Source organism: Dermatophagoides pteronyssinus, unplaced genomic scaffold, assembly GCF_027571235.1.
Source record: "Dermatophagoides pteronyssinus isolate colony J.1.1.1.1 unplaced genomic scaffold, Derpt_VIB-CSIC_2022.12 sq0011, whole genome shotgun sequence".
In the NCBI taxonomy this organism is placed as follows: Eukaryota; Metazoa; Arthropoda; class Arachnida; order Sarcoptiformes; family Pyroglyphidae; genus Dermatophagoides; species Dermatophagoides pteronyssinus.
The window spans coordinates 262,596-288,766 of NW_027461535.1; the positions used below are offsets into that span (position 1 = coordinate 262,596).

The 26,171-nt window shown below is 28.8% G+C and overlaps 1 protein-coding gene across 8 annotated transcripts; it reads right to left on the bottom strand.

Moving 5' to 3' along the window:
* Positions 1-25,291, bottom strand: LOC113795502 (uncharacterized). 8 transcript variants are annotated; one of them, XM_075821563.1, is made up of 3 exons: positions 24,900-25,291; positions 2,965-3,158; positions 1-2,868 (listed from the first exon to the last, which is right to left on the bottom strand). In XM_075821563.1, the coding sequence occupies exon 3, from the start codon at positions 2,678-2,680 to the stop codon at positions 605-607; it is 2,076 nt and encodes a 691-aa protein (XP_075677678.1). In that variant the 5' UTR covers positions 2,681-2,868; positions 2,965-3,158; positions 24,900-25,291; the 3' UTR covers positions 1-604. The 8 variants fall into 8 exon arrangements, with proteins under 8 accessions (XP_075677678.1, XP_075677679.1, XP_075677675.1 ...); XM_075821564.1 differs by having other exon boundaries at positions 24,896-25,291; XM_075821560.1 differs by lacking the exon at positions 24,900-25,291 and adding an exon at positions 23,465-24,100.
* Between the last annotated feature and the right edge of the window lie 880 nt (positions 25,292-26,171).

Sequence of the window (26,171 nt, forward strand, 5' to 3'; positions counted from 1 at the left end):
TTACACAGAAGAAAAAGAAAAACGGTTTATTATTCATGGTATGATGAAATGACATTTGGGTCGATCAATAATAAATCAATCATATTTTCCATCGATTATTGCGGCTGTGATTTTTTTAGTTTGTTGGCTAAAGGTGGAAATAATGATGGCACCGGATGGACATTCAATTCAGTTGGTTAGTTAAGTATTTCTTCATATCGATGATTACAATGCAAACAAACCAAGAAAAAAAATACAGTCAAACGATGTATTCGAACAAACAAACAAAAAATGATAATTAATGAGAGTGAGAAAATGGTAAAGAAGAAAAAAATATAGAAATCACAAATAAAAGTCTCAAAATCATTCATTCATTTGATGAGACCTGGAAAAAAAGGTGTGCAGTGTGTTTAAAAAAAAGAATTTTGTATGCGTTTGGGGGGATATATTTACAAACAATTCGTATTGATGTGTAGTGTGTGTGTGTGTGTGATTAGCGACTAGCTTTTTTAGGAATTTTCAGAAATTCAAAATTCAGTCAGAATTGAGGGCAACAGAATGTTAGATCCAGGGCCCAGAACACAGTTTTTTGTTTCATTGGAAATCAAGAATCCGGAATGTTATGTTATGCATTTGAATGTTGTTGTTCTTGAATTGAATTTTGATCAAAAAATCCTAATGTTTTCAATACATGTGTAGTACGTTGAACCAGATCATGTTTATAACGAAATATAGTAGTATCACGTGTTGTATATTGACGAAATTCTTTACAACTTTTTTTCAATGGACCAACACAATCTTTACGATAATGTTGTAGTTGTGCTAATTCAATTGGTATCGAATAAGTAGTACATGTACCGAAACAATTTAATGGAAAATGATTATGCAACGAAACTGCCCGTTCAGTATTATGAAAACATTTAACATATTGACCGGGTTTTGTATAATTTTGTGAACGATATACATGTTGCAGCATATGTAAATATCGTGGAATTCCAGCTTCATGTGCTTCATGTTGCATTTGTTCTTCATTATGATTTAAATCATCTAAAAAATATACATTCCGTACATTATAGCTTGCACGTGTATAATTTTTTTCCATCAACGACAGACGTTGTATTTCGGCCATTAAATCCGACCAATTTGAATGTCGAATTGGCATAATTATTTCATCAATATCTAACAGTGCAACATAATCATAACTATACAGGTTACGATAAAGACAATCATTATATGGAATTAATTCATTTTGTCGTTTATGTGTAAGTTTATTTTTCAAATACAGATGCCGAAAACCAGGTAAATTAGGTTGATGACCTGGTAATGAAATTTTTGTTAATTCAACAGCACCATCACGTTGATAATAATCCAATACTTTTGAAATGTTTGGATGAATTTCTAGTTCGTAAAGAAAAATTTTATTCGCTCCTAATAAACGTAACAATTCAATCCATTCAACTAAACGAACACTAAGATCTTCATGTAAAAAATCCAATCCTTTAACACAAACAGCAAATTCTTGTTTCTTCTCTGGTCGATTATTAATAATTTTCAGATTATTATTTGCTTTTTGACAACGATTTTCAACCAATGATACTGATGTTGGATAAAAATCTTTTGGTAATCCTTTGATTCGTGGTATTTTACACGTAATAATATATGGTTGTAGATAACCATCTTTATAATTACCCCATTTATTATACCAACCATAAATATATGATGCTTGTGAAATGATTGGTACGGAAATTCGATCGAACCAAATTTGACAAAATGTTGGTGGTGGTGCAATACGATCAATCATTGCTAATATACGTATCATTGGTAATGGTCCACCACGCCAACGATTATCATAATATGCACCATATAAATAAAATGAACTACCATTACCATTACCATTAAAATTGGTAAATTTTTGCCAATAAATATTATTATATTCAAGCTCATAAAGATTTGGAAATTCAACACGACAACTTTTACTATTACTGTTGCTAGTGTTTGTCGATGATTTAGGTTTTGGATATTTACGTGCTTTCAACCAATATGATAGGGCTAAATTATTACTACCATGATTTTGATTTTCCAGATCAATTAGTTGTTGATTTTCATTCAATACGGGCATCTGATCAATATGTGGTTCAAGATCAAGATATGCATCAATATTTTCATCATCATTATCTTGATTATCGATTTGTTGATTTGCTGATGATAATGATGATTCTGCAACAAAATTTGATTGTTGTTGTATTGATTTTGTTGTTTGATTAATGGCACTAGAATGTGGATTGAATGTCATCGATGATGATGATGATAAAGTTGATGATAATGATGATTGTTGAGCATTTGATGATGATTTTTCTATGGCAAAAGTTTTACTTTTATTACCCGATGATGATGATGATGAATTATTATCGGTTATTATTAATGTTGTATCACTTTTTTCATGTAATAAATTACGAACAATTTGATTAACACTACCACCACCTCCACCAGTAGGAGTAGTTATTATCGAACCATATTGATTACCGTTAGTGGTATCAATATTATTATTATTATTTAACATAATATCATAATTTGTCGGTTCAATATGATCACGTTGATAGCTTATAGTTAGATGTAATGCTAAAAAACATAAAAAACTTGATACTGAAGCTAAATATATAAGCTTTTTATATGCTCGAACAGGAAGTTTTATTTGAAACATTTTTTTTCAGTTTACACAGTGGTGTTTTTTTTTATCTGGAAACAAAAAATGATTTGATGAAATGAATGATGTTTGTTGAAATTCTTCGTCGTTAGTTTTTTTATTGAATTTAATCACGCAACAACGTTATATTGATTTATTGATGAAAGGATCAGAGAAAAAAAAGACGTTTCATATTTAAATAATATCTGTGTGCATATTTTTTTAATGGGAAGAACGAAAACGAAACAATAAAATTATTATTAGAAAGGAGAAACCATTTTTAAAATAGCTAAATTACTTACAATTATCATTATTATTATTGAAGAGTTGAAAAATACCGAAACAGTAAAAAAACATTCACATTTCGCAAGTTATTATTATTATTATTTATTTTTTTCACACGGAAATGACACACACACACACACACGGTAGCCAAACCAAAAGATAAATTTGTTGTTGTCGTTGATGATGATTATCTTTCGTTTCCGTAAAACACCTGTAACCAAAAAAAGAAAAAGAAAAAAGTTATTACTTTTATTAAAAATAAAAACTATTAATAATGAAAATGAAACGCACACTAAAACATTATTTACAAGAATAAATAGAATCGAATCGATGGTCAGATTCGGTGTTAAAAAAAGGAATTTTGAAAAATTCTTGAATCAAGACTTGTTGTTGTTCAAAATGACCAATGATCAACAACAACAACAACAACAACAAAAATCGTATGCGTGTGTCTTATGTATGAGCGCAAAGAACATGTGTCTATGTCTGACTATGGCCATAATGAATGAATGAATGAATGGATGATAATCACTTATCATACACACGAGTGGGAGAAATGTTAAAATGAAACACTCCTTTATTTTTTTCTTTTGCTTCGAGGTTATGATATAATCATTTCAATGAAAATCAATGATTTAAAAAACAACAAAAATTTGAAGCCGCCGCCTTATCTTGGGCATTTTACATGGGGGGAAAAACAACAATATTTACACACACACACAAACAGGCAAATAAATGCAGCAATATCCAAACGAATTTTTTTCTGTTGTTCATATTCAGTTCAATGATTCCAGAAAACATAGAATCTCATTAATGACATATATGACGATTACAGAATAATAATAATAATGGTTTTTTGGCGCACATATAAAGAATTTCATTTTATTAATGGAATGCAAAACAGAAAAATTTAATTAATTAATTAATCAATCAATCAAATTAGATTGATTGATTATTCATCATAAATGACGCACACAGTGTTAACTAAACGCAGAGAACTTACACGAATGATGATGAAAACCAACCAAACCCAGCAAAACCAAAAACTAACTAAACAAAACTGAATAAAACATATTTGCTAAATGGTGGCACTACGGATGTATTTTTTTTTCATTTCATTTTTTTCGTTCGTTCGTTCGTACGGTTGAACATGTTTGTTGATGGTCAACACACACACACACAAACATCCCGATGATGATAATGATGATGATCAACACTAAACTGGACTGACTGATCATATCATCGCGGCTGCCGTCAAAAAAAAATCTTTTTTAGCCAAAAAAAAGACACCAATATAGTTGAACGGCCGGATTGAATGTTTAGTTGGTTGTGAAGTGAAGAAATGAAATGAAAAAAAAATTTCAAAAAGAAAACTAAATTCGATCACATAGTGAGAATCCGACAAAAGTTTTTCTTTTTCTTTTTAACAAACAAACAACCGTCCAAATCAAAAGAACTGGACTAGACTAGACAACAAGCTTTGATGTAATGTTTATATAACAGGGAATAAGATATATAGGCGACAAAAAAAAACTGTTTTTCTTTTTTTTTACTTGGTTCAAGTTTGTAAAATTGCCCCGATGATGATTGCGTGATGGATGTGTATGAATGTTGTTGATCACTGGATGTTGATGATGATGATTCAGTGATGAGCTATAATTGGATGCAAAAAACAACGATGTTCTTTCTCAATCATTCTCTCTCTCTCTCTCTCTCTCTCTCTCTCTTAGTGTCTATATAAAGGTAATATTGGATGTACTTGAAAGAAAAGCTTGTCCGGTTGTAAACTTTTATTATTATTATTTATTTATTCTACTATGGAAATGAAACGAAGAAACTTGTACACACAACACACTACCATCATCACCACATTTTGGCAAACAAACAGGAAAAAAAATTTTATCGAAAATTTATAAAATGCACCCAGGAAAATGAAATGTTTTTTTTTAAGTTATTTGCCATTCACTTTGTTCATCAAATCATTTTTTTTGGAAAGAACTGGACAACTGGACAAGCCAGATTTTATGATGATGATGATTTCGGTGTTTTTTTTCTGAATTCTATCTACTTAATACCTGATGATGATTATCATGTCATTTTCAATTGAACCAGTTTGTTGTTCTTGTCTATCAAAACAAAAAAAAACTGAATGAATGATAATCATTGCGAGTCAGTGAATGATTGAATGGCTTATCATAAGATAGACATACATACACACAGAGAAATCATATACAAATCAAAAAGAAAGCAAAAAACATACAGAATAATGAATGAATGTGATTATGCAAAATGAATAATTAATATTTTTCCAAAAAAATGTATCAAAAATCTTCGTTATTTCCAGGATTTATCTATTTATTTATTGATGATGATTATTACCAATGATTTATCATTATCCATACACATGATAAGAATCAGAAGAATCATTTCATTTTTTGCAACGTCACATTTCTGTGTGTTTGTTTTGATGAATGGTTATAGAAAAACAATCAAAACAAACATGATATCTTTGTTTCAAAAAATGTTTCTTCTTTTTTGCTTGTTTGATCTTGTTTGATAACGATGATGATTGCGTGACAGTTTTTGTTCTCCTCCAAACATACCGAACGCAATTATGTGTCAATTAGCGTTATATGAAACTTATATCAAACGAATTTGTTTTCTTCACAAAAACTAAAACTAAATTCTTTGATTCCATTTTGTTTTCCATCAAGAATATTTATAAAACATACATTATTATAAACGTAAAACGTTTTGTAAATTATCCATTTTAAATAATTTATAATCATAAATTTTCTTATTTACAATCACCTATTTACACCCACACACACACACACACACACACACACATTATTACTTTTTTGATCTTTCCGTTATCATTATCATCATAGTTTTTGTTCATTTCCCTTTGATGTGTGTCACAAATTAATAATAAAAAATGTGCGCCAAAAAAGCTTCTTTAACAAAAACAATGCTATCAATTTTTATGATGGATAAACCGGATGAGATATTTCAGCAAAAAAACAAAAACGAAAATTTCTGATCCAAACTGATTATCATCATTGTGGTTAATCGCAGACAACAACAACATCCTGATGTCAGTCAGTCAATATCTGATATCAGGACGATAATAATAATAATGTCTGGTGACAGTCACCAATAATGATGGTAATCAGAAAATAGTAGTGTGATGCTAATCAAAACCATAAATTATATGATGGACCGAAAAAAAAGGTATATTTACTAAAAGAAGAAGAAAGTATTTTTTTGGAAAGAATGAAATTCACAGGTAAATGTGAAATTTGCCAAAAAATACGGTTTGGTCATTCACAATAAGACGAATAAGAAGAAAGAAAAGAAAAGATTAAAGATTGCTACCATACACAGGCAAGACAATGATGATGATCATCGTCATATGAAATGAATGAAAAATCTTCTATGAAAAATATTACAATAGAAATCTTTTCGTAAATTTTTCTTTTTGTCTGCCTGCTTCGTTTATAAGCCGGGAAATTATTTTCAAAAATGTTTTTTTTTGTTCTTGGGGGAGGACAGAGAATCGTCTTATTCTTGGAACAAAGTTTTTTTTTGCATAGAAAATAAAATGTGTTTTAATGGATGCTGTGGTGGTTGTGAAAAAAAAATGGGAAACAAAAATGTTTCACATCAGGCGTATTCAGTGTTAATAATGATGATGATGATGATTAATCACAGCAAAAAAAGAATAAGAAAAGAAAAAGACAAAAATTGTGCAAAGTGCAATTTAAACACATTGAAAACTTGAAAGAAACTTGTTCAATTCCCCACCACACCACCACCAACGATAAATGAATAAGATTTTGTCCAAAATCGATTGAAACAAACGAAAAACAAATGACAATAAAAAAAGTAATGTCAAGTTTTTGTTTTATGTAACTTTTGCTTTTGTTTTTTGTTTTCATTCATCCATCCATCATCAAATATCATTTAAATTTGATTTTGGATAGCGCAAAAAGCAAAAAAATGCCACAAGGCCATGTGGATGAAATAAATAAATCTGTCCCCACCATGATTAATCCATGGACATTTCATTTCATTTTTGCGATTTTTTTTGATTTTCGTTTCAAAATCATAATCCTATCCAAAAAATGATAATCCAAAATGGTGGGCAACAGAAGAAAAAAGAAAAAGAAAATCCTCTTTGCTGTTTTCTTCAAAAAAAACTAATCAAAATTTCGATTTGACAATGAAAACAAAAAACTGTTTGACAATAAAAATCAATGATGGAAAATGAATTTCAAAATTTCGAAAAATATTCTTCATTTTCCAATGGAAATTTAATGATTTCAGAAAACTGAAAACCGAAAACACAAACACAAAGCAAAAAATTTAAATTTATTCACCCAACTTTGCCGTTGAACATTCAAACTATTTGTCAGGAATTTTTCCCGGAAAAAAAATTAAAAAGAATTGAAAATCAAAAGAGTGAAAAACCAAAATCATTACTTTTTGCAAAAAAAATAATTGAATATTTGTGACATTTTGACATTTTGCAAAGTACAGAAAAATCCGAACAAAATATTCAAATCCTAAAATGGAATTTTAGGATAATTCAATGATAATTTCAGTTTTTTGTTTTTTGTTTTGTTTTTGAATTCATCATAATTGGATGGAAGAGATTTCTTCTTCGTTTTTCGCATACATCCATATTTAATATCATCATTGAAGAGAAAAAATCAAAGAGAAAAATTCCAATGAAGGGAAATATGAATTGATTAATAATTTATTGAATTATTAATGATGAAATTTCAATAGAAAAAACAATGGAGAGAGAGAGAAAGATCAATGATTAATTTGCGTGATGAATGGTGTATGAATGAATGACACACTGAATTAGCAATCGATGAATGTAAATTCCGGTTATAATCAACAAGACAATCAACAGAAATCAATTATCAATTCATTTAATTAAGATAGGTAGACAGGTAATTATAATCATAATCATCATTTGATATTATAAAAAGTGATTTTTTTCATTGTTTACAAAAAAAAAGATTATTAATTCAAATTGAAAATTTTACCTTGAAACAAGAATAATATATTCACCATAAACACTGTGCAATATGAATGTAAAGTGTTTATGGTGAATGTTTTTCTTGTGTGTTCCTGCATCTATTTTTTGCTATTTAGCATCGCTTTTTCCACTTGATTTCTCGATACACAAAAGAAAAAGAAAAACCCATATACAAATGCCAATATAGTCAAAAAAAAATTCAAAATTCAAATTGGAAAACGAACAAATTTCTTTTCCTTTGTAATCTCTGTGGTGGTTATCTATCTATCTATTTACGTTGTGTTTGTGGCCACAACCCCAAGAGATTTTTTTTTTTTTTGTTTCACCAATATCAATTGGAGAAAAGAAAACCATTCGGCAATTTGATATCGGAAACAACCAAAAAAGAAAAGAAAAGAAACCTAATCAATTTTTTTTTCTCTCTCTGGTTTGGTTCGAAAACGTCATGGACTGAAAATGAATGAAAATGAAATTGATAGCAGTCAAAGAACAAAAAAGAAAAGAATGTTCGTTTCAGCTACCAAGAATAAATGGAGAAATTTTTCTGTAAAATTGAAAAAATTCCGTTAGAAGACAATCATGGGAAAATTTTCGGGTTTTTCCCTCCCCCAATCAAAAATGATAATAAAAAATGAATTCAAAAAAAAACGATAAAGCAATTTTTCTTCGTCCATGGTCTTCTTTCTTTTCAGTAAAAAACTTTTTTAAAAGAAAAAACTTGAGAAAGTTTTCAAGAAACATTATTTATTTATTACGTTTTTTTTTACCCCAAAAAATAAATGTTCGATTACGAAGCAAAAAAAAACTTTCTTTTTCCCGATTCGATGATGAAAATAGATATCCAGAATCGATTCTTTCATTCATTTTTCATCTTCTTCGCTTCTCCCCTTTCCAATTCCATTCTACTCCTGTCAAACCAGCAAAAAAAATGAACACAGAATTTTTCAAAACAGAATTTTCATTTCTTTGGACAAAGAATCGATGATATGTAATGTTTATCATCATCATTACTATTTTCATTTTTTTGAAAGAAAAATGAAAATGAAATGAAAAAGTTTTCCGTAAAGAGACAGCGAGAGAAAGTCGTTGGAAAATTCCGGTATTTCGATTTGAAAATGAAAAAATGAAAAAAAAACGATCAACGATCCAAACACACATTATTTTTATTTGTTCAAATCATCATTTCTTTGGGATTTTGTTTTCCCATCATATTTTTTTGTTGAGAATCAAGAATCAAGAATCATCACAGAGAAATGAAATGAATATAAATGATAATAATAAATGTCATTGCCGAATATAAGCTATTGTTGTTATCGTTGTTGTTGTTGTTTGATAGATATATCTCATACTAGCTGTCAGAATTTTTTTTTTTTTTTTTTTGGAACAAACAAAACGGACAATGTATTAGAATTATTCTGATGAAATATTCTTTGGTTTTTTTCATTATTCTTATCCATTCATCCATCCATTGATCCAATGTGTGCAAGAATATATATTCTGGAAAAAGAAAAATCAGATTCTCAGGGGAAAAAATTGGAAATAATAATGAAAATGAAAATAATGAAGAAAAATGGAACATTTTTATTGATAAATGATTGGAAACTGTTGCTGCTGCTACTGTTCAGTAATGACAATATTTTTTCCGTCTCAATATCCACACACACGAACATTGATTTATTCTGTTGTTGATTATTCATCGATGAATAATATTTGGTGAGAAAAAGAGAGAATTGACAAAAAAGATAGAACAACAACAAATCAGACATTGAAAAATGACAAAAACAAAAACAACAACAGCAGTGGTAGAAATAGCTAAAGAATCATCAATCTTTCTTTTTTTTGGATCAATTTTGGGAACATTTACACACACTAAACACACACTATACTACTATTTAATGGAAACAGGATTCTAATGTGTGAATTGAATGAAGCATATTTGAAAGCAACATTATCCAAAACGTATATTCACTTGGCATTTTGGCCAGGCAAACAAACAAATATACAAAAAAATTCCATACATTTACATTTACCATTCATTCATTCATTAATTTAAACAAACTAATCAATCCATCCATGAGATGATTGAATAGCAACAACAAAATGGAAAATGATCATTTCATTCGGAAGTGATTGCAACAACAACAACAACAAAAGATAAAACACCGGTGTGTGCTGTGCGTGTGTGAATTTGAATGTAATGAACGAATCGCAAATTGATTATTCGATTAATCGATTGTGATGACCATTCATTCATTTTTTTTGGGGGTAAAACCCCGTAAAAATAACGGAAATGTACAAAAACATCATTATCAACAGCCAAACAGAATGGAAAAAAGTTGACCAAAATGACATGGCTATGGATGGAAATATTAAAAAAAAAAAAAAAATATTAACACCGAACGAACGAAAGAATTAAGGGTGCCATTTTTTTTTCTTTTTCTTTTTCATCACCACCACCAATAATAATAATAATGATGATGATGATAATGATGCTTTTTATCCTCTGTGTGTGTATGTGATGTGCATTTATTATTATTATTGAAAAAGAGGAAAAGAAAAATTGAACAACGATAATGCTTGTCATCGACATTGCCATCAATCGAATATGAAAAAAAATGGAAAAAATCGGCAAAAAAACATTATTCGAATGGCATTGGTCAGTAGAAGAAGAAATATTAGAGAAAAAAAAATACCAAAAATGATTGTCCTGTCTGATGATGATGATGATAATGATGATAGCCATCATCATGGTCATCATTAAATCTATTGTTATCATCATCATCATCATCATGAGAACTTTGAAGCATCTCTCTCTCTCTCTCTCTCTCTCTCTCTCACTCTTTGGCGTTTTGGTAAAATCATCATCATCATAATAATAATCATTATTAGCAAAAAGCAAAGCCACAAAAATAATAATAATAATTCTGCCAAAAAAGAAAAAAACCTTTATCCAATATCATCATCAATTCTTAAATATGATGAACGAACGAACGAACGATAATCTTATCAGCATCATCAGCATCATTCTTTTTTTTCTGACAAGGAAATGTTCAAATTTAAGCTTAAAGAACACGAATTATATGTGAATAGATTTTCTTCTTTCTTTTTTGATTTTTTGATGGAATTTTTATTATCATTTTTTGTTGTTGTTGCTGTTGTTTTGTTTTCATCATCATCATCATATTCATGATCAAATTGTAAAGAGATTTCAATAATAGGGGTTTCACACTAGCAGCAATGTGAATGAAATATTTCAAATGCAATATTTCAGTCCATTTCAACCTTATGGGCTGAAATATTTTCGTGTATATATTTCATGAAATATTGCTGTAGTGTGAAACCCCTATAAAGGAAAATGATGATCCTTTTTTATTAATTTAAATCTGAAGCAAGAAGGGAAAATTTTCGAGGTTAAAACGGTTGTTGTTGAATTGTAAAACCATAACCATCATTATCATTATTGATTTGAGGCTAATAATAATGATGATGGAAAAGGTCAAAGAAAATATATATTAGAGATGGGTCATTATCACCATATTACCATCATTATCATCATCATGATTAAGATGAGAATGGTGGATGGTCATCTAACACATAATAAATGTGTGACAATCAAAAATCTTGGAAGAAAAAAATTCCAAATCGAAACAAAGCAAAAACAGCACTTTTGAATTATCATTGATGTTGTTTTTTGGGTTTTGATGGAAAAAAATGATATTTAGGGTAAAAATGATATTTAGGGTAAAAATGATATTTAGGGTAAAAATGATATTTAGGGTAAAAATGGAAAGATCCAATGAATACGTGGATAGTGGAAGGAAGCAGAAGAAGAAAAAAATGGAAAATGGAAACAGAAACATTTGAACAAGAAAGAAGAAAAACATTAATGGAATCAAGAATAAGAAGAAGTTGCAGAAAAAACATTAAGAACTTTATGATAAAAACTAAAAAGAATCAAAAGAAGATTCTTACTGGAGGAAAAAAAACTAGAAAAAAAGTGATTAAAATTCTAGTCAGCTAGCACGTTGAATGTGTAACATTCGAATTTATTGTCATCATTATCATCATCATTATCATTCGATCAGTATACCAAGAACAGAAAATATCAAACAAAAACAGGAAAAAAAAAAGATAAATATTTATTTGAATCAAACAAACGAAAATCAAATCAGTGAAATTTTTTTTTTATTTTTGGGAAGCCTTTTTCTGCACAAAGATCTATAGATCTAGTGTAAATGATGTGATTTGACAAACACCACAGTGAAAAGTCAGTGTATAGAAATCAAATCAAACTAACTAACTTGATGGAAAATGAAACAACACAAAGAGAGAGATAACATTGACATTTTTGATTCTGGTTTTTTTTGAATGAAATTCGATGGATAATGGATACAGTAAAGAATATCGATCGATTTGGAAATAGTCTAAAAAATGAAACGGTCAATAATGATGATTCGTTTATGTCGAAATATGTAACATTCTACCGCTGCTGTCATAATCAAACATTCAAAACATCATCCATAGCATTTTATTGGGTTATTAATTTAAGCTATTCTAATATATTCATAGCGAACAAAAACAATCAACCAACCAACCAACCAAATGATGATAAAAAACGGCCGAAAAATATATATAAAAAAAACCTGACTAGAATTTCTAAAGGATCATTATTAATACAAACACAAGACACACACACGCAGAACAGAGAGTATATAATTAAAGTTTTATTATCATCATTTAATGACATTAGCATCATGCAAGAATCTTACAAATACCAATAACAACAACAACAACAATCAACCGTCAACCAAAAATAAAGAAAGAGAGAACCGAAAAAAGATCGAAATCAAGATTGAAAAAAGTAAAATAGGAAACAAAAGAAAATACAGAATCGAAACATGATTTGCTTGTTTTGTTCTGACTTTTTGATAACAGGGAAAATTTTCGAAAAAAACGAGAAAACAAGCAAATTTAAACAGAAAATGGGCAAGTAAAAAAAATCAATCAATCAATCAATCGATTGATTGATTGATTTTTCGTGTTATTTATCTTCGTTGTTGTTGTTAGTTTGAAATATAACCAAAGAAATATTTATGATAATTTTCTTCATCATTATCATCATCATCATTATCCATACAACATTATTGCAAAATGATGTTGCTGAAACTGAAGATGTTTTTTTATTTATCGTAAGTCAGGATAAACAACAAACAACAAACAACAACAATGACAAATCATATGATGATGATCGTTCAAGATTCAAGATTCAACAACAACAACAACAACAAAAAAGTTAACATCGAAAACATTTGATTTTTCCCCCTTTTTTTTGACTTTAAACACAGAAAAACATAAGATTAATCCCAGACATATGATTGATGCCATCATCATTATAAATTTAGAATCCTTTAACACACACACACACACACCTTATTGTTATTTTGTCTGTTTTTTTTTCTTCATCTTCTTCGATTTCCATCATCATCAATGAAATGAAAATGATTGACATGATGATGATCATCTGACAACAACAAACAACCAACTGACAATAACGGATTAAATTTTGATCGTTTTTGATCCGTTGTTGTTGTTGTTGTTAAACAATCACAGTATGCAATGGGGATAAAAATCGATAAAGAAGAAGAAAAAAAAGTGAATCCGGAGAAAACCGGATTACGAAAAAAAATTGAAAAAATTGAAAAATGAAATCATCATCTGAGAAATCATCTTTGAAATTGAAATCAAAGATTATCTACAGGAACCAGAAACGCGAGCGAAAATCAGATCTTCGTTTACAATGTTTTCATTTTTTTTCATTCAAAAGTGGACAATTCATTCATTCAGTCATTCAGTCAGTCAGTCAAACACACTCACACTATCCATCTCTATCAAATCAAATCAATTTTGGCCAATTTGATCAATTCAATTCGACAATTCGATTCTTATAAACACTGATGATGATGATAATGATTACAAGCAATAAAAGAACAAAAAAAAACAAGTTCAAAGTCAATAATGATGATGATGATGACGAATTACGAATGACAAATATGATTATTATGATAATTTTCATGTCTGTCTGTTTGTATAGGTCAAATTTTCTATCAAAAAACAAATTGCCTGCCTGCCTGTCTATAACGTCGATTGACTATTATCATCATTATCATCCATAATCGACCATAATGTAATTTCAATGTAACAACAACAACAACAAGAGAAAAACAGTTTATCAAATAGCAAATCATTTTTTGTTTTCCCTTTCGTTTCTGTTTTCAATACAATACAATTGGCCATTTGAAAATGGAAATTTGTTTTTATCCCAAACATCAGATTCGCTTTTTGTCTTACTTTATTGACCGCAAATGTTGTTGTGTTTATCCTGAAAATAATTGTAAAAAAAAGTTTAATGAAAACAACAGAATTTTTGTTTCAACTTGAAAAACAAACAAATGGCAAAATAATAAAAAGGAAGATATAGAGATTGATTGATTGATAAAAATGTTAATTAGTAATGTCAATTCATATGTAGATTTTTTTTTCTGAAGAAAAAAAGATTCAAAAAGAAGATAAAATTGGAAAAAACAAACAAAACACATTAAGGAATTTATTAATATCATTATCATTATCTGTGTGTATGTGTGTTTTTCAAATTGAAATTCAATCATATTTTCTTGCATTTCTTTCTTTCTTTCTTTGTTTTTTCACATTTCGGTGAATAATGAAATTGCAAAGAACAAGGAGAAAATCCTAAACTAGAAACATTGGAAGAAACACTGGAAAAACACACACACAACGCACAAATCAACGGAAATGGGATATCATTTTTGTTTCCAATCATCAAAAAAAAAAAAATGTTTGATGATATCCAATATAGCAGCAGTAATGTAGCAGTGCAACAATCTTGTTTTTTTGCATTTGAAAATCTATCCAAGAAAAAAAAATCCAATTAAAATTTCGTACCGGATATTGTTATTTAAAAGAAGACGAAGAAAAAAAAATGATACATTTCAAACAAGAACGAAAAAAATTGCTACAATGTTTCTTCTTCTTGTTTTTTTTTCGGGTCACTTCAATAATTCAAATTACAGATTTCAATTTTGATCAAAAACATACACCGAGAAGTAATACACACACACCGACCGAGAAGTAATTGAAATCCAAAATAATCATCATCATTTTTTGTTGCAAATGTAGATAGTGAAAGGAATAATAATAATAATGGTGATGATTATCATAATTCCATGGATATGCATGGTCGATCAAAACAAGCAACATTGAATTGGAATGATGATCATCATGGATCACCAACAATGATGATGATGATGATGATGATAATGGTAAAGATTATTATTGCACCATCATCATTATCATCGTCATTAAAAAACAACCACAAAACATTTCATTGCCGAAATTGATAGGAAATATACACAGTACATAAAGGTATAATATAAAGGTAATTTACACATAAATTACAGAAGTAAAGAATGAAAAAAACCTGTTAACCATTTTTTTCAATTACAATCACACACATTCCATCATCATCATCATCATCATTAACCATAATCATCATTTGAAATTAATGAAAATAATAATAAGGAACCAAACAATTTTCTTCTTCTTTCTTTAAATTCCTCGTTTCGTTCGTTTGCTTGAATTTAAAAAAAATGATAATTTTTCCGTTTGAAAAATCCTTTTCGAAAAATTGACGAAAAAATTTTCCCGAAAATTTTTTTTGTTTGCCGGAAAATTTTTTTGCACATTTTCATTTGTCACTGAATAATAATGAAAACTTTTTCATTTTTCTCATTTTGCTTCAATAATCAAAAAAGATGATGATGACACCCCAAAAGAAAAACACTGAAGGAATTAAGACGACCAAACCGAATTTTTTTTTGAAGAAAGTCTTATAATAATAATCATAATAATGTGACAAACTTAAGCCCGAAAAGTTTAATTTGTAACAAACTACGATACTGATGATTTTGGATTGATGTGTCAATCTTTCTTTCTTTCTTTCATACTCCCAAAAACGTTGAATATGACGATAATAAGTGCTGTTGTTGTTGTTGTTTGGAACCAAGAGTAGCAGATGGTCCCACCACTGCATATACGCATAGGATTTGCTCAAATTATCATCATCATCATAATCATCAAAACTAAGGAAAAACAAATTAAGGGAAGAAAAATATATTCACACTACTATCTCTCTCTCTCTCTCTCTCTCTCTCTCTCTCTCTTGTCGTTATACATAAACGGAAACTTTTTATTTCCGTTTTTTTTTGTTGTTTAAGCATCCAAACATAGAAACAGAAAACAAACAAACACACAGAGTGTATTCATCATTAAAATTCAATTAAAAATTTTGTCATTACAAAAAAAACTTGTTTTAAATTTTTGGATTCAAAATGAAACCCAAAGGTTTTCCCACTCGGTTTTTACCCCCCATACAAAACAAACCAACTTATAATGATGATGATGTACCGAAAAAAGATAATTGTGGCAGATATTTTCCCGTGTTTGTTTGGTTCCCAAAGCAGAACAAAACCTTTAACAAACAAGCAAAAAAAAATTGAAAAATTCAAATGAAAAGTTTCCGAGAAAAAAAAAAGAATTGAAAGAAAAATATCCTGCTGCTATTCAATCAACAACAAACAAAAAAAAATTCTGGGAAACTTTCTGGAAAACTTTTATGGGTTCCATAGAATTCAAAACATATAGAATTTTTTTTTATTATTATTCGGAATGACCAAAAACAATTTTTATCGGGAAATTTCTCCGACAAAACAAAATAACCATTTATGAATTTTTTTTGTTGTTGTTGCATCCACCACCAGCATCATTTTCCCACTCATTATTGAAAAAGCTTTTGAATATTCATCATCCGCATCATCATTATTTATAACAAAGAATAGGGCCATGCTGTTTGCTGCTGCAGCAGCACTTGTAAATGACAAATGTATCAAGATTGATTTTGCAAAATATTCACCAAAAGCATCATCATCATCATCAACAACAAGAACCAGAACCAGAACAACAAAAAAGTTGTAAAAGATTCTCACTTTAATTCTCTTATCTCTCTCTCTCTCTCTCCTACTTATTACGTCATTGAAAGAATATTCTTTTTTCGCACTAAATCTTCTTTTATTCCATCTTCGTTTTTCTGTTTTGTTCTTGTTGTTGTTTCAAACACACACACACACGATACACACGCAACCATAACGATTCATCATTGCCGAGAAACAACAACGACCATTAACAACGATTTTGAAGAAAAATTTCTCATCATTTTTTTTCTTTCATTTCGCATCCAGAACAGAAAAAAAATGATGATCCTTTTTTCTCTTAACCCTACACACTATTATATTCAAGTGATGCTTCTTCAATCATCATCATCATTCATTCATTCATTCATTCATTCAACCCAGAGTTATCCATTCATTCTACTGAATTCTGTTCATTTCGAATGAAATTTATCGACGAACAAAAAAAATTAAAAGATTCTTTTCTTCTTTTGCCCCTCTAATGTCTTTCTCTCTGTATATAGAATTCTTGTTCAATTTTAGTTTTCTTTCCGGCAACAGAATAAATTCCACTTCCATAACGAAACCCCAGAATATTCTGTGTGTTTTTGCCATTATAGCTCAAGTGGTTTTTTCTATTTTTGGCAAAAATTCAATCCAAAAATTGATTCTGATTTCATTTTGTACATTGATCAACTAACTAACTGGCTGGCCCTATTAATACAATTTTCATTTCTTTGGTTTTCCTGGGAATTAAAAAATCTTATTTCACGATAGACATTGATGACCACCACCAATAATAATAATAATAATAATGTTAATGAAACCAGAATAATAACAACAAGAATATAAATTATTCTTGATGAAATAATAATAATAATAATAATGAATGAATGAATGAATAGAATCGGTCAGCAGTCAAGAATCAGCACACAGAATCAAGTCAAGCGAAAAGAGATAACCAAACCAAAAAAAAAAAAATAGAATTATCATCATCATTGGTTGCCGGAATTGATTCGATTGAAAAACCCGAAAAAATCCAAAAGAAAAGATCATTAGTAGCCATCATCATCATCGTTAGTCATTATCATTTTGTGCAAGTTTTACTAGCAACTACTGCTGTTGCTGATATCTTTTACAAGAATATTCTTTAGTCATTTCAGTTAGACCAGAACAGGAATCAAAAAAAAAACAATGCAAAAAGAAAAAAAAGTTTTTGCGTGTAAATGAGTGGTGGTGGTGTGGTTTTTGTTTTCAACTTTTATGATATTAATATGATGATGATGAAAAACCTCGAAATTCTCTCTTTGCAGAATTTGATACTTTTTTTATTGTTGTTGTTGTTGAAACCGAGAATATTTTCAAACAACAACAACAACAACAAACAATATTCTTCAGTTTAAAGTGCACTATACATTTTCCAAATGAAAAACAAAAAGAGAATTTATCCTTCAAACAACAACAACAACAAACAATTTTTCATCGTTTTTTTTTCATTCAACCAACCAACCATCCATCCAACTGAGAAAAAAAAAAGAAAACATAAAAGTTTCTCATATTACATAGAATAATGGATAGTTGCTGTTGTCAAATTTAATTTTGAAAAAAAAGAATATAAAAAAATATCTCTGTGTCTCTGTGTATGTGAAAATTTTTTTCTATTTAATTAGTTAATTAGCATCATCATTATCATCATTCATTCATTCAATCATTCCATCTAAATCTAGAATTTCATTTTACCTCCCTAAAAACATAAAAAAACTGGATACTCATGAGATTTTCAATAGAAAATTCTAGAAAGAAAAAAAAATCCAAAGTTTACTTTTGTTTTATCCGTCGTTTGTTTAATTAGTGATTAATTTTCAACAAAAAAAAATTTTGTTTGTTTTTGCATTGATTCACTATCATTGTCTATGTGTGTGTTTAGAGGATTCTGTTAGAATTTGGCTAAAATTCTTTCAAAATGAAATAATAAAAATTTCAATTGCAATATTCATTCTGTGTTCAATTCTCACTCTCTCACTATTTTCATACGAAATGAAACGATATTTAGGGACAATTTTCTCTTCTCTTATCTGGGAATCTTATGTTTGGAACATTTATCTATTTCGTTTTGGTTTTATATGCCAATAAAATTCTATGTGTGTGGGACCAGAGGCACAACCAGAATAACCAGAATAAACATTCAGAGAGAGAGAGAGAGAGAGAGAGAGAGAGAGAGAGAGAGACGAGAATAATAAAATAAAATAATGTCGACCAAAAGAAAAAAAAACATGTCAAAATGTAGAAGAACAAAAATGGACACAAAATGAACGAAAATTAGATTAGATAAAAACTTGATTCATGTTTTGAGATATTATTATTATTCGAAATAAGAAAATAAGGAAATAATAATCTTTGCTAACTATCTATCTTTTCTTTTATTTTCTTATTTTATCATATGTTAAGATCAAGAAAAAAAAAGACCCAAAATAAGAAGAAAATAAGAAAAATGTAGAAATTCTATACACACACACATACACATACAGAATCCAGTATCTAGATTCTCGAATCAAAGAAGAAATTCTGTACAGAATCTAGAAGAAATTCTAACTAAGATTAAGAATGAGAATCTAGATCATCATCATCATTTCCTTCATTTCTTTCTTCTTCTTCTTCAAAGTTTTCAGAAAGTTTTCCAAGTTTTTTTTTTCAAATGAAAAATGCTGAAAAATAAAATAAATAAATAAATAAATGATGATTGAATGATGTAAAATGTTTGTGTAACAACGGATATATTGCTTTTAAGCAAAAGAAAGAAAAATTGATTTTCAATGAAATGAAAAAAAAATTGAAAACTGAAATGAAAACACATTATCATCATCATCATCATTTTTTCCAGCTAAATATCATCATCATTGATGCTACAATGAAATGAAGAAAAGAAGAAGAAAATTACCATTTAAAAATAATGTTGTTGTTCCAAATGGAACACATTTTTTTTGGCTATTTTAAAATGACAAAACAAAAAAAAATTGTTTCTTTCATAAAAAAAGCAAAGTAAACTTACAAAAAAAAAAACGAACAAAAAGAAATTCAATTCAATCGAAGTTTTGAAAACAGAAAACAGAGAAAAAAAAATTCTGTAAATTTTCTTTTCACCAAAAAAAACAAACAATAATTTTAAAGTAAACAAAACAAACATCTTCTTTCTTTCTTTCCTTTTTTCAGTGAGAGATCTGATAATTTGATTATTCATTGATTTTTTTTCATTTTGATAAAAATAAAGAATCAAACAAAACAAGAATTGTTTTGTTTGTTTCGCTTTGTTTTACCCCTTGTAAAATATGTTTTCCATGTTCCAAATTCTGTATTTGTTTTCGTTTTTGTTCGATTCTAAACAAACAAAATAAAAAAAAAAAAACCTAGGCAGGCAGAATTGAATGAAAAAGAAATGAAAAATGATGATGATGCTAAAGTTTTGTTGTTGTTGTTGTTGTTTGCCTGGGATGTTTTCTACAATGCAAAAAAAAACAATAACAAAAATCTCTATACCCACCACCAACACCACAAGCTTATCATCGACTATCGATCATTATTTATGATGATAATAGTTAGTTAGTTAGTTTAGTTTATTTTCGTATTGCAGTGTTTTTTTTCCAATTCGAAAAGGTTTGAAATCAATCTTTGAAATTCTGTTTCTCATTAAAAAAAAGCATCTGAAAATTTTAACAATCTTTACCCAACAACAACAACAACAAAAACAAAAACAAAATCCAACACGGCAAATAAATTTTTTGTTGTTCAGTGTATTTCTGTTGCAGTTTGTAGTTTATTTTTATCTGTATACCATAAAGATTGATTTTATTATCATCGATAACAAAACAAATTGGTTGGTTGTTTAGTTGAAATTTTGTTGCCAAATAGGCAATTTAGATCGCTAGATCGCTTTATACTTTTTTTTCAGTCTAGCATCATTATTATTATTATTTGGCTGTTTTGGATGTAGAGAATCGAATCAAAATAGAATTTCTTCATTCAAAAGAGAAGAGCAGAAGAGATTCTTTAGTTACCTAGCAGTAGATTCTCTATGTTGTTTTTCAAATTCAATGGAAAATAACCCAGGTGTGCTTTTGCTGTGTTTGTTGCTGTTGTTGATATATAAAAAAAAAATTCGGATATCATTCAAACACCTCGAGCATTTTCTTTTTCATCAATCTTGAATATAAAGATAAGAACAGGATCATTATCTGAAAATAAAGGGTGTTATGTACTCTACGATTGGTTACATGGTGACGACGCCTTGCTCATTATGATTGTAACGTGATCACGTTGAACACGTGTAATATTATATTTTTTCATTCATTTATCTTGATTATTAATTTGAATTTAATAAAATCGTTTAAAAAACGCCTGCTTTGTATTATTTACCTCTCGGAACGTTTCTGAATCGTTTACAAGGGAAATTTCGATGAAAAAAAGAGAATCTTACTCCCAAACCCTACAATGTTGAAATAGATTTTCAATTAAGGTGGTTTTAAAGCAAACAGAATCGAACCTGATTCATCGATTCTGTTTTTGCTTTTATTGTTGAATTTGAATAATTTTTTTTTTGAAAATTGAAATGAAACAAAGCAAAAAAAGTTTCAATTCTGTTTACATTTTCAAAACTGCAAATCATAATCATTATTCAAACACAGAATCGAGAAACAGAGTAGGATGATTGAATGAATGAATGCGAAAAAACAGATTCTGTAAAACGCAAACAAATTCATTGACGACAAGCAAACGAAAGAAGAATCTTCAATTTTATGTGTGGGAAAATAAAAGATTCAGAAAAATTTTACCGAATAAAAAAAGAAAGTTTTTTTTCGGAATGGCAATAACGACATCGAAAGAAAAGAAATGCAAACGAACAAAACAAACATTCAATATATCGACAACTAAGTTGACAAAAAAGAAAAAAATAAGTTTTTTTCAAAGGAATTTTCTTTCAAAAAATAACCAAAAAATCAGAATTTCTTTTTTTCATCAAAAATCAGAAAATCGAACGTTTCAAAATTCGTTCGATCGATCGATCGAACGAACGAACGAAAACCAGAAACAGGCCATCATTATTATCATCAGATGCATGCATGTGTATAACACAAACGAGATACGTTCATATAGGTCGTATCCGGTTTCATTTAATCAAATGAAAATTACTAGCTAGATTTTCACTCATTTTTTGACATGGAGACCAGAAAATTTTGATTAAAAAACAACAACGAAACGACGAAACGAAAAAATGTCGGAAACACATTTTTGACGTCCTTTCATTTTAGAAATTATGCAAATTAGGAGACCAAAAAAAAAAAAAAAAAATTGTAAATGAATAAATGGATGGTAATTAAATTAAATTTCTATTTTTTTTTTAAATGATTACTCTCTACTTACCCCTTTTGTTTTGGATCGTAGACCAAAAACAACAGAAAAAAAATCACAAAAAAATCAAATGATGATGGATTCAATGACTTTATCGAAATGTATGGAAGTATGTTTCCGTCGTCCTCAACAAACTAAAATGATGATGATGATGTTTTTGCGAAAAAAAACGAAAAGAATGATGCCAATTGGGAAATGGAATTCTTCTTCGTTGGAATTGTTTTCGTTGTTGTTGTTGTTGTTTTATTTTGAAATGAATCACAAATCGATTCTTTCTTTCTTTCTTTTGCTATTTTGGATATTTCGTTCTGCTTTTTTGGCTCCCAAAGTTGAAAATTTCACCATTGGAAAAAGTGGAAAAACAAAATGTAATATGTCTAGCGTGTAAGTAAAGTTTGATAAACATCCATATACATACACACACAAGAATTCATTTCAAATCCCAAATGAATATTTTTATTATTATTATTATTAGACAAAACAAAAATATAATTTCCACGACCGAAATCACGAAACATCATAAGTATGATCTATTGGCAAATTCTCTTAAAGTCATGTATCCTACATTCACGACAAGCAACATTCCGGTAGTGCTATCATGGGATGGCTTAGTGACTAAATACAATAATAAATATATGCAAATGTTGGGCATTAACAAAAAAATTATGGCATTTATTCAATATAGTTCTTTGAAATCTACATTCGAGATTGTATGTAAGGATCGGGGAGTAAGAGGTACTCTCTGGGATGTAGATGAAGGACTCCCTGGTTTGGAAGAAGAACCAGGTGAATATTGATTTTTTTATTTGTTTATTTATCTTTTGTAATAAATGCTAAATTTCCAGATTACATTGACCCAGACCTTTTGTAAATAAGAGATATGAAATAAAATAAAAGTTTACTTTAGACAACAGAAACACAGACACACTGAATGAAACACAGTGAAACACAGACACGTTATATAAATAAAATTAACTTGCAAAATAAAAAAAAATGCTGAAACTGAACATGCAATGAAATTTATTGATTGAACAAACACACAGAGAAAGAACATTCAATAAACGGAAGATGAATTTTTCGTTGTTGTTTAGAAAGATGCAAAAATCTAATAACATGAAAATATCGTTCGAATCAAACAAAAAAAATCGTTCGATTCTATTTCGATCCTCCTTTGCTTGTTTTTGCCAAAAAAATGTCGATTTTTCGCTCGTTGTTTGGATGTTATTGATGTTCAAGGAGTTAGTTTTTTTGGCGTGAAAAAACAAAAACATAAACACCGAGAGACCGATATTGGTATGTTGATGATGATTTTGATCGATTGATTTTCGACTGAGATATGATGATGATTCAGCGGAAAAACAAAAACAAACAAACAAGCAGCTATAACAGTAATGAAATGTATTTTGTTTTTCGCTTTAATCAGTCATTTTATGTTTCGACAAAGTAAAAAAACATTTGTTGTTGTTGTTGATGAAACAGTAAACATCACAAGGTTAGAGTTTGTAATCGATTGGGTAAACGGGGTTAATTTTTTTTTTGTTCAAAAATCATTCACAAAAATATTCCTGTTTTTTTGGTTATCGATCTTCTTTCGAGCGAATGACGATCATTGAGCAAAACAAAACTGAAAAGTTTTGATTTTTTTTTTTTTTTTTTTTGATTGAAATGTTTTCTGTTTTTGGGAATGTTATTTCTGGGTTAATGTAGAGAAAATGTAAACAAAAACAAAGTGAAAAATGTTTTGATTTTTTGCGATAAAAATTTTATCAAATCAGTCGATGACGACTATTTCGACCAACAAAAAAAATATTAACGCGAAATTTGATTACACCGATATTGAATGTAATCAGAAAATCAGAAATCGAAAATCCAAAAATAATGATGAATTTGGATATGATGAACTTGTCGATAATGATGATTATGATGATCAACTATCGAGGATCAGAAACTTTCGAAGAAAGAAATCGGAAACTTTCGCAGAAAAGATGAGGAAATCATAACTTTTTTGCAACTTTTTTTTTTGAATCAATTTTTTTTTGTGGATAATCATAGTCAGAATACAGTGTGTTTGTTTTTTTTTTTGTCACACTGATGATTGCAGATCGATGAAAAGATCAATAATTTTTTTCGAATTGATAATAATGATGATGATGATGAACACAGTATAATCAATAAGAAAAAATTGGATGTAAATTCAATTCGATTTAACACTTGATTATCTCGAACACAGTGAAAAAAAAAGTTTTTTTTTATTTTGAAAAAAACGAAACGGAAATCTCATCAAGTGAGAATGAAAAACTTTTGATCGTCAATCCACGAAACCAGGATTCAAACTTTTTCTGCTTTTCTCTAAACACAAAGAGAGATTCTACCCAAAACAAAACATCCAAACAAAACGAACAACATTCGCACAATGAATGAAATTTTTGCCATTGATTTTGAAGGCGAGAGTTGTTTTTTTCGCTTACTTACTTACTTAGTTTAGTTTGGTCTTCTTCTGTGTTTTCATCGATCATCGATCATGTTGAGGATGATGGTGATAATCACCACAAAGCGAAGAAAAAAAATGATGTACGGTGGTAAAGTTATGAGGAAAAACAAGTTTTTTTCTTTATTCATCATCAAGCAGAGACACACTGTATTTATGCATATATGATGTTTGTGATTTGATGGGTGCACAATACAGGATAACTGCGGTTGAAAATTGAAAATGAATTCAGTCAATGTGGAACCACTGTGAACAACAAGATCTGCATCCAACAACTGAATGAATGAAAGGATCGCCTGTTTTTTTTGGAATGCCGATCTTTTCAAACAACAGCGAAACAATCTCGTCGTTGTCGTCGTCTTCGTTTGGTAGTGGTACGTAGATCTGAATATCTGGATTTTTTTTCAAAAAAAAAAAAAAAAAAAATTGTTGTTGATGTTAGCGCGCAAAAAGGAAGAGAGATTAACAACAACAACTTTAACGACAACAAAAATCAGTTTCGGATGTATTGATGAAAACTTTTCTGATTTTCTGATTGATTGATTGATTGATTGATTGAAATCATTTAAAGGATGTTTAATTCAGTTATTTTGTTGTTGTTTTTGTTTTTTGAAATAAAAAAACAAAGCTGCAATAACTGCAATGGGATTTTTTTGATTTTTTGATTGACAGATTTTGTCGTTTGTAAAAATGAAAAAAACATTTCAATCCTGATCATCATAAACTTGGTGTGATTAAAACATGTCCAAACTTTATGACCCCCAAATGTTAAAATAGATGCATTTCTTTCTTTCTTTTTCAATCCATAATTAATAATCCATTATCAAAAAGATTATCCTAAAACAAAATTGTAATTTTACAAAGTTGTAATTGTAAAATTGTAAGTTTTTTTTGTGGATCATAAAAATGATGAAATAAAATTCAAAAAAAGTTAATCCTTGATTAGTTGATTATTATGGTTATCTTTAAACAAACAAAAAAAATTGATCCGCTTGTGAATTATTATCGTTTGAAAACTAAAGAAACAGTAAAAAATAAAGTTATAGTGTAATTTTCATCTTCTTTCTTTCATCTTCTTAATACAATAATCATTATCATCATCATTGTTAATGATAATTACGTTATTGAAAACTATGATGATGGCAGGTTGGTTGATTGGTTGGTTGGTACCTTTAAGGTTTTTGTTTGTTGGGCGTTAGTATCATCCATTATTATTAATAATGAAAACTAATGACGATAATGATAATGGTGATGATGAAA